The 14,516-nt window shown below is 41.1% G+C and overlaps 1 protein-coding gene across 1 annotated transcript; it reads right to left on the bottom strand.

The window, feature by feature from the left end:
* Positions 1-1,640: 1,640 nt before the first annotated feature.
* Positions 1,641-11,788, bottom strand: LOC118393268 (phosphoinositide-3-kinase-interacting protein 1-like). Its single transcript, XM_035785800.2, has 6 exons — positions 11,536-11,788; positions 11,005-11,133; positions 10,469-10,585; positions 8,860-9,033; positions 8,476-8,554; positions 1,641-3,565 (listed from the first exon to the last, which is right to left on the bottom strand). The coding sequence occupies exons 1-6, from the start codon at positions 11,600-11,602 to the stop codon at positions 3,346-3,348; spliced, it is 786 nt and encodes a 261-aa protein (XP_035641693.1). The 5' UTR covers positions 11,603-11,788; the 3' UTR covers positions 1,641-3,345.
* Positions 11,789-14,516: the final 2,728 nt, after the last annotated feature.

Below are 14,516 nucleotides of genomic sequence, written 5' to 3'. Positions count from 1 at the left end.
CTGTGGAAATAAAGTTATTGAAGACCAACTTTTAATCAATTACATTGTAAATGAAAGTGATATTTATTGCAGCAACGGGTGTGATAGACCATTTAAATATCATTTTAAAACAAAGCTCTTTGCATCTGTTTCTTTGGAGAACGGCTTCCATATCATAAGAAATGACTCTCCCTACCACATTTCAGACATTGTTTCTTCAATGAAGTAGCCTACAATATGCTACAGTAGACCTACTGGCCTAAATACTATTTCCTACAGTAGACCTACTGGCCTAAATACTATTTCCTACAGTAGACCTACTGGCCTAAATACTATTTCCTACAGTAGCCCTAAACGAAATTATGAATGTTCACTATTGAGTGTTATCACATTGTTCTACACATAACTTAATTAAATAATCTCCACTATCCGCACAATATTACAATGCAATATAATTTGATTCCAAATACAACAAAATCACAATTTAGTTTCAAATGTTAAATGTGTAGCCTACAGTTCAGCAATATTTCCTGGCTTTTCCCTTCTTGATAAGAAATAAGAAATGACCATTAATGGATTACATACATTTGAAATGAAAAATGTATCCTACAACATGACTTTTCCATTAATAAAGAGTTGTTGTGATAAATGAGGAAATTAAATACTTTATTTCAGAGTACAGAATTATTGTCAAATAGATAAACAGCACTTAGTGAGTTAAAATAGCAAGATCAAATTGTTCTGATTAATACCCGCCAGAGGGCGTAATTGACTTGAAAAATGTTGGTAGCAATCAGGACAAGATAACGTCGATATCCGTGTTATGAAGTGGTAAATCGGTGGTGGATGATGGTTGCAACTGAGATCAGCTGTGTGGGGGATTTTAGAGCATATTGATGGTTTAAGGAGAGATCCTTCTGAGTGGTCCTTCTGTAGCTCAGTTCAGTATATTGAGTGGTTTCCAGGACCAGTAGAATGTATGCACACATGACTGTAAGTGTGATAAAAGCGGGGCATATATTATTATTATTATTTTAGAGCATATTGATGGTTTAAGGAGAGATCAGCTGTGTGGGGGATTTTAGAGCATATTGATGGTTTAAGGAGAGATCAGCTGTGTGGGGGATTTTAGAGCATATTGATGGTTTAAGGAGAGATCAGCTGTGTGGGGGATTTTAGAGCATATTGATGGTTTAAGGAGAGATCAGCTGTGTGGGGGATTTTAGAGCATATTGATGGTTTAAGGAGAGATCAGCTGTGTGGGGGATTTTAGAGCATATTGATGGTTTAAGGAGAGATCAGCTGTGTGGGGGATTTTAGAGCATATTGATGGTTTAAGGAGAGATCAGCTGTGTGGGGGATTTTAGAGCATATTGATGGTTTAAGGAGAGATCAGCTGTGTGGGGGATTTTAGAGTATATTGATGGTTTAAGGAGAGATCAGCTGGCTATAATCTAGTGGCCAATCTTGGTTTCTATTGGCCCATAACTTGTATATCTTGGTCAGTCCTTGCATGATAGCTCTATGAATTTGAGAGTGGTTACATTTATCCAGGCACATCACTCTTGCTTTTACTAAAAAAGAGGTGGGGGGGCATCCACTTTGTTATTGTTTCAATTCCGAATTGCCCCTTTAAGGGTGAGGAATGAGAATGCAGTTCATCTTTTTCAAAATCAGTTTTATTTCAGTCGCAGCAGTAAAAATCTGCCAAACATACAAATACTAACCTCCAATGAGGAGCAACAGTACTTTGATGCATTGCAAAAGTGAAGAAAATTATATTTACAAAACATTGCACTAAAATGAAGGAACCACAATGATTGAGAAGTAACCAGTGATGCAGAATGATTTTCAACCATTTGAAAGATGAATAGTCTCATCACAAAATACAATTTTGGAGTGATGCAAGGTTGCATTAGCAGAACAATAGAGCAACCATGTAAAGCAGAAAGATATTACATTTCATCCCAACAAAAGAGATTGTGCTGAAATCAATGACTCCGATGATACGTTACATTTTCTAACCAACTCTGTGGCATTACTTTCAGCATCCTATTTCAAAATGTGACAGACTACTTATTAAGCAGTTAAACCATCCTGTACATATCTAATAAGCTAGGTTACCTCAAAAGGTTTGTACTTATATATCCTCTTTACACTCTTTTACTTTGCTCCACTGCTGGCCCAAACATTCGGGACACATAATTCAATGGTCTAAATTCAATCTAATGTCACAGGCGTCCACCCTTAACAAAAGACTGTTCTGTTCTGTCCAGATCATTCAACAAGATCTGTCTGGTTCTAGCCAGACAGCAGACTGAGCGGTGTTCTGTTTCACGCCAGTGCTGCTGCATTTTGTCCTGAGAACAAACTGTCTCTTCGATTTTCAAAAGAGGTTTCCCTTTTCCTGTCACTCCTTAACCTGAGGAACGATACAGTCCGTCTCATGTAAAGCCAACGAATAGGCTGATGTTTGTAGTTACTGTATATTGGCTTCTGTCACACAGACTTCAGATGAGTTAAACAGAAAGGTCACCGGGGGAACCATGCAATACATTCAGATGCATCATGCTAAGGCAACGCCACAGCGTCAGCGAGCGGGAGATGTTGCCTTTTCTTTTGCAGATCTGATTTAGACCTAATATGAAATTTCTCTGAAGCTAATTCATTACTCCACACATCTGTTCCAACACTCTCTTTCAGACAGAAAAACACAGATGTCTAACAGGGCTATCCTATACATCTACTGTATACTAGATGCACTCCCATACCTGACCTAGCACAGCCAAAGGGTCAGGGGACGTGAGTAGCATTGTTTTCGCTGGTAAGCCCTTAACACCCAATTGCCGCACTTCAATATGACAAAGAAAGCAGAAAATAAGAAAAGGCTATGAATTCCCCCTTTCCAAGCAGACTCTTACTCTATTCACCCAAAGCTCATAAAATCACCCTCTCTCATTAACGTTGATTGATACACATCCCATTGCTATAGCAGGGGGTCAGCCCATGATCATGTTTTCTCAGATATTAAATGCACTATTTCTCAATGAGCATCCCTGACATTCACATTTGTACACAACCACCACCAGATTCACCGGATGGTCTACACATGGAGTCAAATTAGTCCTCCTCCACATGTTGTCGTATTCTTTCCCTGTTTGTGACGTGTGTGTGTGTGTGTGTGTGTGTGTGTTATAAGCAAGGCAATAAGGACACAGTTCAGTCTTTGGAGCTCATCCCTTCTCCTTGAAGGCCTTTAAAAGGGGGGTGATTTGGGGGCAGAGGGAGGTCAGGCTAGGGGAGTGTTTTGATCCTCTGAGGTTCGAATGTCATGGTCCATTCCCAGTCTAGTGGGGTGGTCAGTGCTCAGGCTCCTGGTGTACCAGCCTGATGGCCCATCAGGGGGTCTCCCCCCTCCCCTACCATACCATCCTGGGTGGGGGTCTGCTTCTCGGCCGTGATGACGATGGTGTTTTCATCCAGCAACTCACAGGTTGGGTTGGAGAAGGCCGACAGGGGCAGGGTGATCCTCTGCATCTCCCGCTCATACACACGCTGGTCATGCTGCTGCTTCAGGTCCCGACCTCTGCAGCAAACAACACATAGACAGAACAGGTTAGGTGGACTGTGGTACCAGGGGCGGAGCCAGAGGGGTGTCCGGGTGGCACTGGACACCACTGACATCGGATTGGCCACCCCGGGTGCCACACCAAAATGTCATTCCCTACTGGCAGTTTGATGCTGATTGACATCTCATTTCCCCTCTTGTTGAAAGAAGCAATTATTTTGACGTTTTCAAATCAAGGACGAGGAAGAGAGAATATTAACGTTGGTTGCGAGATACAGAAGAAGAAGAGAACATTTTCACAGATCCACTAGCTCTTTTCGCGATTGGTGAAAGCATCATATTTGAAGTAAGTTTTAAGGTTTAGCTTCGGGTTTAGGTTTCCTGAACAACTTTTACGAAAGTTGAGTCGCTGTGTAAGTTAATGGAGCCAAAGGTCTAACGTTAACAGACAATTCATAAGATAAGAGAGATTGGTTCCCAATTTAGCCTAACATTATGTTTACATCTGTGCTAGTAATACACGCATATACAGTGCAGTGTCGTAAGTTACAGTATACGAATATTTAGCTAATGTGGGGTAACTAGTAGGTTACAGCTGTCAGTGTTCAGCAAGTTAACATTCAGCCATTTGAAATCCATTAACTCAGATTTTCGTACTTGAACTCAAAACGAACAATTGTTATTATCAATCTGTTAACGTTACTCAAAAGATTACCACAATTTGCAGATAGCCTGTTTGCTATCGTAAAGGTGTAAGAAATTTTAGCTAGCTAAGTTACTTAATGCAGAGTAGGGCCAGCCATGATCTAACTAGTAACTTAGGCTGGTAGTTGATTTTAACGTACAGTTATGATAAAGGGGATTTATAATTGATATTGAGATTGGACTAAAATGTGGGTAATTGGATGCTTATATGTAACCATAGACTGTCTTCTTTTTGCATTGGGTCAATTAAACATGAAAAGAAAGGGAGAGATCAGACTTATTTTTAAAGAAGCAGAAACAGGCAGATCAGGTGCAAACAGACCCCAGCCTTTGCATCACCACCAAACCCCAGAGCAGCTCCCTACATGAGGCTCGTCAGAGTCAGTGTGGTCAGACTTCACAAGGACCCAGTCTGAATCTGCCTTCACATCACAGTCATGTTTCTCTGCCCAATACACCTGAATCTGCCTTCACATCACAGTCATGTTTCTCTGCCCAATACACCTGAATCTGCCTTCACATCACAGTCATGTTTCTCTGCCCAGTACACCTGAATCTGCCTTCACATCACAGTCATGTTTCTCTGCCCAATACACCTGAATCTGCCTTCACATCACAGTCATGTTTCTCTGCCCAATACACCTGAATCTGCCTTCACATCACAGTCATGTTTCTCTGCCCAGTACACCTGAATCTGCCTTCACATCACAGTCATGTTTCTCTGCCCAGTACACCTACATCTGCCTTCACATCACAGTCATGTTTCTCTGCCCAATACACCTGAATCTGCCTTGACATCACAGTCATGTTTCTCTGTTCAATACACCTGAATCTGCCTTCACATCACAGTCATGTTTCTCTGCCCAATGCACCTGAATCTGCCTTCACATCACAGTCATGTTTCTCTGCCCAATACACCTGAATCTGCCTTCACATCACAGTCAGATTTTTGTAACTGGAAAAAAGCGCTGTTTAAAGATTCTGGGTTTAAGCTCCATTCGGAGGCAGAGCATCATATCACATCATATCATATGCTTGGAATCAGCATAAAAGGGATATTGACAGCAACTCATCAATGTTAGATGTCATAAATTAGGCTGGAAAAAGAAAGTGGAAGAAAACTCTACTTACATTAAAACAATTGTAGATGTGCTCCTATTAACTATCACTCAACACATAGCGCAGAGAGGTCATCGGGAGTCTGATGACTCTCACAACAAGGGACATTTTTTGACAATCTTCGAAGAAATAGCAAAGCATGACCCTCTCATGGAGAAGAGGATGAATGCATGTGGCAATGCTAAGTACACAAGCCACCAAATCCAGAACAAAGTTCTTGAGGGCTGAGCTGAGATGGTACAAAGTGAAATAATAAGAGAAGTAAAAGAAAGTGATGTTTTTGGTGTAATTGCAGATGAAACCAAAGATTTAAAGAAAAAAGAACAAAGTCTTTAGGTGTGAGGTACTATTACAACGGGGCCATCCACGAAAGATTTTTACACTTTCAGTCAGCTGAAAGATTAGATGTCTCAAAAATTATTATGATTGATTGCCTTGATTAGGCCAATTCCCAAACTTTTCTTTGCTATTAGTTAACATAATATATATGAGCATAAATATGATACTCTAAATTTGTAATATTGATGGGCACAAATTATTTTAAAGTTCATTTCTGCTTGATACCAGGTATGTCAAATTGCAGTGTTTTTTTGTAAATAACATTTTTTGTAAATAAACTATGCAATTTATGTAACACACAAATGCTATCTTATTGGTGCTTGATCTTTATTTTCTGAAAATATTTTGGATGTTCAACACTTATAGACCCAGATTATATATGAATGAAAACAGAGTGATTCAAGTCTCTCCAGTGTGTGTGTGTGAGTGAGAGAGAGAGAGAAAGAAATTGAGCTGCAGTTCTGAGGTAGAGACACTGACTATCCATAGTATGTTATAGAATTCTAGTGAAGTAACCCTTTATATGAAGTAACCCTTTATATGAAATAACCCTTTATGTGAAGTAACCCTTTATATGAAGTAACCCTTTATGTGAAATAACCCTTTATGTGAAGTAACCCTTTATGTGAAGTAACCCTTTATGTGAAGTAACCCTTTATGTGAAGTAACCCTTTATATGAAGCAACCCTTTATATGAAGTAACCCTTTATATGAAGTAACCCTTTATATGAAGTAACCCTTTATGTGAAGTAACCCTTTATGTGAAGTAACCCTTTATATGAAGTAACCCTTTATGTGAAATAACCCTTTATGTGAAGTAACCCTTTATATGAAATAACCCTTTATGTGAAGTAACCCTTTATATGAAGTAACCCTTTATGTGAAATAACCCTTTATGTGAAGTAACCCTTTATGTGAAGTAACCCTTTATGTGAAGTAACCCTTTATATGAAGTAACCCTTTATATGAAGTAACCTTTGGACCACACTATCTGCCACATTGAAGAACTCTGCGTTACGTGAATTATCACTTCTACCTCCAACCAGTAATCATACGATTCATTCATGCTCCTTATATGCCATGTTAGGGTTACACACTCATTTTCTGTCATGGTCTATGGACCCCCTGAAGTAGCCTTGGCCACCCCATGTATAAAAGTCTAGTTCCGCCACTGTGTGGTACTGATCATAGTGTTGGGGCAGATTATATACACACATGGGGTTGACAGTTGCTATTTCACACTGCAGTTTGCAGAACTAATGTCTTTAACCTGAGGAAAACACAGCTTTAAATCAGAGAGGCTCATCATAGCGTGCCTCAGCAACTTATTTTGGCCTGGATAATCTTTCAAAACTCTTGGAGAGCCATCTTGGGTCCTGATTTCTATTCATGACAAGAACGAGAGGTAGTGTCCCATGCTCAGTCTCATATCATTGGATGAGGCTATTTTTAAGTGTCCCATGCTGAGTCTTATATCATTGGAAGAGGGTATTTTTAACAGTGTCCATTAATCTTGAGGTAGCAGAAATGACAGGGGCAGTTCAAGGCAGTATCTGGTCTGGTACAGGGAAGGGAATGTTTTGATGGAAACTGGGGGTAGGTGGTGGCAGGCATGCTGCAGTATGAGCTAAGCCAGTCCAGGCAGTATGAGCAAACCCAGTCCAGGCAGGTGACTGGAGTTGTCTCAAATGGCACCCTATTCCCTATATAGGGCTCTGGTAAAAAGTAGTCCACTATGTCGGGAATTGAGTGCCATTCGGGACACAATCTGAGGGTGTTGTGAGGTCTGCTATCTGCGGAGCCCCAGCCGGCACAGGGAACATGCCATACTGTTGGCCAGGAGCCTCTTCCTGCCCCCTGCTTCTATGCGACACTACAGCACTGATTCTACACATTGGGTCTGCGTTATGTCATTTTAGGAATCAGCAAATCCTCCTAACCTTCGCTATTTACTTATTGTGCGGCTATCCTTCCAAATCTTGTCTCGTTGACTCAACAAGCCTGGGTTTCAGAGGCTGTACCTTTTCCCTAAACCTGATATTACTGCATGAGAAATAAAAAGGCTAAAACTCTGTATGTACATATGATTGGAAATTGATCTAATCAACACATACACATATCATTGGTGGCATGGATTCACCATCAATATGTGATGATGCATGTTTACTATACATGTAGGAGGCTAAGCAAGCATCACATTACCCCCCCCCCTCTCTCTCCACTCTTTCAGAATCAAACGTGGGTGCCTAAAATACCCAGACCACAGGCATTCTCGTCCCCTGTTTTTCCATTACGTTTCTTGTTTTCACGTTGTTGTTGTCTTTGTGGCAGTTGGTCTCATTACATCCGACTGACACTGCTCTACATCCTGGTAACATTCTGTGCCCACTGCCCACACATGCCCTCCCTCACCCCACTGGCATTCCGCCAAAGAGGTTCCAAGCACTCAGAGCTGCTGCCTTCATCATGAACACGACAAGTCTAAGCTTGCCTGTGCAACGCTACATTCCAGTTTTGAATCACCACTACACCACTGTCTCTCTCGCAGTAGAACAAAGCATCTGTTGCAAATCGATTAAACATTGTGTTCCTACTCTCCGGAGACGCACCATTTAGTCTTGTGGTGCACAACATGTGCTCTAGTTCTTATGTCACTCACACATACCACGTGATACAACCTAACAAAGTAGTGAAACATAGCTAGGGTTGTAATGTGCTGTCTGTCCAGTTGTAGCACCTAATGTAGCATAGTGGCTGATACTGACCTCTTGTAGAAGTATCCGAAGGTGATGCCCACCCCGAGGAGGATGATAATGGACATCATGAGGATGCCAACCACATAGCCTGAAAGAGACATGACAAACCGGCTCTGGTTACCAAACTGAATTCACAAAAGTTTATATACAGTATATATTTTAAAATATGCATATCAGTGCAGTTCACTTGCAGTGAGCTAAATAATGCTGTTATGACTATGAGAATATTTTGAATCCTTTATAACTCATGACCATTTATATCCATCTCATTGTACCAAGACGAGCTGCATCAAGCTGGCCCATTCTTTTTAATACTGTCCCTTTAGGCTCACATGTTATGGCCCTATGGCATCGCCCCTTCCCCTATGGCTCAGCAATGAGATCAGGACATACCAAGAGTGCCCAGGTCCTTCTTCTTCTTGGGTCCTGTGCGTACCCTCTGGATGATGCCCATGACTGGCTGGACCGCATTACCCCCTCCCTGGGCAAGCCCATACTTGGCCGGCTCAAAGATCTCTGTCTGTGCTGTGGTGAAGGGGCCTGCTTCTGCCTCTGTAGGGGCTTCGTCTGTGGAGACAATATGATCAACATCCAGTCCCCAAACACTGACCAACCGCCATGTTAGTTTGCTTTCTGTTTTTTCCGATGTTGTATTTGGGTTTCTGTACTTGAGGACACATGATAGTAATAGTTTTAACTCTATTTCTTGTTTAATGATTCACATTTCCCAGGCCGGCCAGAAGATGCTCTTTACGTGCTTTATTGTAGAATCAACATTGAGATAAAATAAATGAGTGAATAGAGAAGGAAACTAATTTCCACTTGGTTCCATGTAGTAAATCGCATGGTTTTTAATCACTGCCTTGTTTGACATCAATAAAGTTGACACAGAGGCTATCCTCAGATGGGCAGGAGAGCTACTGGATTTAGTCTAATTTGTTTACTTTGGAAGCAGTTCTATAAAGAAAATGCATAATCAAAAATGACAGCCATTTCACAGCACAATGGGGCAGAAGCGCACTTCACGTGACGTGATCGCAGTCTCAGGGAAAAGGAAACTGCAGCTGCGGATGTCAACATCTGCTCTCCAAAAAAGGTGTTTACCATCTCTGCTGGAGTTAAAGAACATGAGGTCATAGCCAGCATTAGCCAATTGCCTGCTGTCTCCATGGGAAAGGTCTCATTTCCACCAATGGGTTGAGTAAGTTTCAGGCTTATACCTAACCTTAGGCAGCCGCCTGCCTAACAAGTTATGGCTCTTTAAAATGTAGCATCTGCAGGTTCCTTAAGGACAGGGCCCTTGTTATTGTTTGACATGTATTGTCTTCACAGACAATGAGAGGTCAAAGATCAAACCCCCAGGAAACAGCCTCATAGTGGATTGACTCTTCTCTCACAGCTTTTCACATGGGAGAAGAAACTTCTCCAGATATGCCAATTCAGCAGGGTTATTAAAAATAAAATGCAGCAGTTTGTGTATAAATGCATAACCATAAAAAAATAACTACAGATATCTCTTGTCTAAAAATCTTCAGCTAAAGATCTCTAGTTTCCTTTTTTAAAATGTATTCTTTATTTAACTTGGCAAGTCAGTTTAGAACTTGCCTCCTAGAACTTGAGAAGAAATACATTCTAGGTTCCCGAGAAAGAAAGACACGCCTCCCATTAGTTTTCTTGGTTCTCAAGGCCAACTCTTAGGGGGACATTCCCACCATAACACTTCTAGAGCCTCGCACCTTAATAATAACATTTACAGGGTTAGTTCGGAGAAAAACATGTACGATTTCTCAACTACAGTGACTTTCCTTTCCGAGAACTGCTTTGAGAATACATTTAGGGAAGGGCAGAGGAAGTAGTCCCCCCTCCTCATCCAATAATGTGTTTTTACCCAGCCCTGACCTACATTTCAATGTGTGTGCATAACATATATTCCCTCCGCCAGGTATATGTTTATTTATATTAGACTGATTATGTATTTTTTTATGACTGGGCAGCTAAATACCTTTGCAGGTGTCAATGTCACATGACTGTCTCTGTGCCTCAGCATCTGGGCCAGTCACGTAGCACCAGGGCTTCTCAGATGAGTCTGGGTTACGGCAGTAGTTATGTTCCCCAATACCTACAGAGCATGAAGAAAAGGACATCAACATCCTCACTGTTCCTCACGGGTGGAAAAACCCTCACCGTATAATTAATTACAAGCTTGCATAATGAACACAAAGGGCATGAAATATACTGTACTACTGAAATGCATGGTCTGGCTCTGTATTTTGGCAACAATATTGAAATGCATCAACCCTGACCGTACTAATATAACCCACACAGAGAGACTAGAGCCTCCAGTTATACACTCGTGTCAGGAACATCTATAACCAAACAAACATTTTTACCATCACAACAAATGTGCCATTTAAACCAGGGCACTTCTAGTGAACACTCCAGCAATGGTGGCTGGTGAGAACTTGTCAAATCAATTAACTATCAATTTGATGGTATATTACATGTTTGATTGTGTCATGAAACGACAATGTAATTTACCCATTTGTGAATCTCTATACGCCATAACATCATAGTCCCGGGTTGTGTTGGCCCAGTTCAGACAGGTTAGTCCTGTGTAGGAGTTCTGTTGCTCCCCTCTGTACTCTACGCCGTTGGATTTGATGCAGTCTGGGGACACATTGATTTATGGAAAAATTAACATGTTCAGTTGAAAATAAAGAGAAATGAATAGCAAATAAAACATCAATATACTGTAAGTGCAGCATCTAGAAGTAACACATTCAACAAGGAATTGCCACGAAAGTGCTGTAGTCGTACATTCATATTAATTATCAACACAAAATGTATTCTTGAATCTTCTTGTTGTAAACAAATACATTTTAGAACTTGCATTTTCTTGGACTCAATTTCTCAGGTCCTAAGCCACAATGTAACCATACAATTCTTAACTGATAAAGGGAGCATATTGAGTATATAACGAAAACAAATAAACATTACATGTAATAATAAATAGACTAGTGTGAACAAAGGCATTGCTTTTCAATCGTCATAATAAGAGAATTGTGTTACCTTCAGCATTGGGTGTTCTGTCCGCTAAAGCAATGCTTAGCAAAACAAAGTGCAGCAAGAAAAACATTCCGTAGACAGGATGAATAAAAACGAAAAATTATCAGTGCACAAAAGGAAATAGATGGGTTATTTAAAAATAACAATATGTTTTGTTGTGGAAGAGCCTATGCTGAATAATTCAGTCAAACTGCTCTCCTCTCTGCAGACGAGCCCTTCTTCTTGTCAAAGCAAGATCTGTTTTCTTCGTAAACAGCCTCCTCTCTCTCGCTCTCTCGGACAAGGAACGCCCCTTTGCACTGCAGTACCGGGCAGCGACAGCTGCGGCGCGCTGCCCTTTTCAATGTCCTAGACGTAGAGCCAAAAGAGCTCAACTCAGAAACTCGCTCCATCCATTGGGACCAAATTGACATGCTCAGATTGGTTACTCGGCACTGAATATTACACCTTTAATGTCGTATCGTCATGTAGTTATACGATTTGAATAACTCACTGTTTCTCTTGATGTTTGAGCAGCTAAAATGTAGTTTGTATAAGTAAATAATATATGGATCCTTTAGGATCTGTTGATTTGAATGAACTGTGTTATTTGAAAAGGTTTTTAGATGGCCTTGTTATACTGATCACTGATCAATTGTATCATCCTTTTTTCTAATCTTCTTTTGATGGTAAGATTTAGGTGATCTCCTCCTTTGGCAGCACAGAGCAAAGCCAACCCACGGGCCCCACCAACTAGATTATCGGCTGCAGGAGACGATGAATGAATTGAATTGCAGAAAATGAAACAATGAGAAGCTCCTTGGAGTAACAGCATTGAAACACTTCTCCCTTGTTTGTTTCCCATTCAGCCTGTTGGTCCACTAGGTCCACTAGGCCCACTAGGTCCACTAGGCCCACTAGGTCCACTAGGCCCAATGGAACACATTACGGAACTCATCAATGATTTCCCCACTGCCCTACTTCGCCAGCGTACAAAACAACACTCTGAATATAGAGACTGCCCAGAGTCCAGACACCGTCCCACTGTATCTCTCAAACAGCCTCTCTGCCTTCCTGAGCTGTCCAAAGATTACCCCAAAAGACTCACACTATAATGTATGAGTGCTGGCAATAGACGACTTGCAACACTTTACATATTACCTCAATTATTACCCCCAAGTGATAAGACTCCTGAACATCTAATCAAATGGCTACTAATCAAACTACTATTTGCATTGCCCCCCCCCCCAGACACTGCTGCTACTCTCTGTTATTATCTATGCATAGTCACTTTAATAACTCTACCTACATGTACATATTACCTCAATTACCTCGACTAACCAGTGCCCCCGCACATTAACTCTGTACGGGTACCCCCTGTATATAGCCTCACTATTGCTATTTTACTGCTGCTCTTTAATTATTTGTTAATTTTATTTTAAGTTTTATACTTATCTATTTTTACTTAACACTTATTTTTCTTAACTTCTTAAAACATTGTTGGTTAAGGGCTTGTAAGTAAGCATTTCACTGTAAGGTCTTCCTACACCTGTTGTATTCGGCGCATGTGACAAATACAAAGCTATGCCCTTTGCTCCCTCCACTACCCACCCCCTCTCTCTCCGCCATGTTCTCCCTCAGCCTCTGTCCCAGACAGGACATCAGAAGGCCGTGGGGACTGGAGGGGGCCGATGTTAAATGCTGCCCCCTCTCCCTGTACAGGCAGCTGGGTGCTCAAAGGAGAGAGGCCCCTGTCATTGTTGGCTGACCCCAGCAGAAGGAGAGAGCCACAGGCCACTAGCAGAGCATGACTCATTCACTCAGCAGCCGCTTTTCAAACAAACGTCACCCTGCTTTCAAACAATTACCAATACAAACACTCTCCCTCTCTCTCGTACTCTCTATCCCATACTATAGTCACTCTGTCTTTCTTCCCCATGCCAATACAAATACTCTCTCACACCCAGTTCTCTCTCTGGTTCATCTAAACACACACACTCTCTAATGCAGTATATTACTTTCATTGTCAGTCCTAAAAAACAATCTCACACGGACAGACTTCGTATATTTATTAACTTTACATTGAGTTGGCCTGAATCAAGTTGTGTTGGTGCTGAGTAAAGTGTGAATGTTCACTCTTATTATTTATTACCAGAACTGCACTGACTGGCAGAATGTCAGTTAGAGTAGATTCCTTGTGACACTAATGGAACACTCAGCTCATAAAAGACTTGTTCCTGTCTGCCGTGTCATTACCTGGACACAGACTTAATGAAACCTCCAAGGCTGTATCCAGGTGAACCTTCAGTCTCAGGGAAATGGTAACAAAAGCTCTAATAAGGCCAGACGGACAGCCTCCAGGTTCCTATTAAACCCTCGCCAGAGTGCAGGAAGCATGTACACACACACACACACACACACACACCTTCCAGAAAAGACCCAACTTTCCTTTTCTTAATTATGTAAGGAAAGTTCCCAATGGAAATCATTTGGACAGTTAAATAGGTCATTGTTAGATGAGGGGGGGAAAAAAACACTGAAATAAGAAAATGGGAAATTGTTGTTTATAAGAATAGGCGAGTCATGCTTTTATTATTAATTTCATTATATGTATGTTCTAGTTGAGGAAGACTCAAGGACAGAAATCAGAACATGTTATCTGTCTGGAACTAGCACAGAGTTCACAGATCTTTTTCTTCTCTTTGTTTTAAAAGCACTTGAACCTCAGTGCCGGGTGTCACAGTGGGTAAGTCGGCAGACCCATTTAAGTGTTCTGGTACTGTTCCTACTCCAAGCCTGCTGTGGTTTGCTCTCAGACACATAAATCCTATAGGATTATCTCTCATTTCTAAGGAGTACGTGTCTGAGGAACACGTACTGCATAATTCCCACGTATGATTCATTAAGTGGTTACATAAAGTAAGTGAATAGGGAACTGGTAAAGAAACTGGCTAACATGTCACCCAGTTGCTCTTAGACCTGTATGTTAACATTGTAATTAACAC

The sequence above is a fragment of the Oncorhynchus keta genome, chromosome 14 (assembly GCF_023373465.1).
Source record: "Oncorhynchus keta strain PuntledgeMale-10-30-2019 chromosome 14, Oket_V2, whole genome shotgun sequence".
NCBI lineage: Eukaryota > Metazoa > Chordata > Actinopteri > Salmoniformes > Salmonidae > Oncorhynchus > Oncorhynchus keta.
The sequence above is the reverse complement of the archived record's forward strand: the minus strand, read 5'-3'. Positions and strand labels throughout refer to the sequence as shown.

Coding starts and splice junctions, on each gene's coding strand:
- LOC118393268 (XM_035785800.2), bottom strand. CDS start 11,602: ATGTTTTTCTTGCTGCACTTTGTTTTGCTAAGCATTGCTTTAGCGGAC. Junction 8,555..8,859: donor GAAGGACCTGGGCACTCTTG/GTATGTCCTGAT, acceptor TGTCTCTTTCAG/GCTATGTGGTTGGCATCCTC. Junction 3,566..8,475: donor TTCGGATACTTCTACAAGAG/GTCAGTATCAGC, acceptor TGTTTGCTGCAG/AGGTCGGGACCTGAAGCAGC.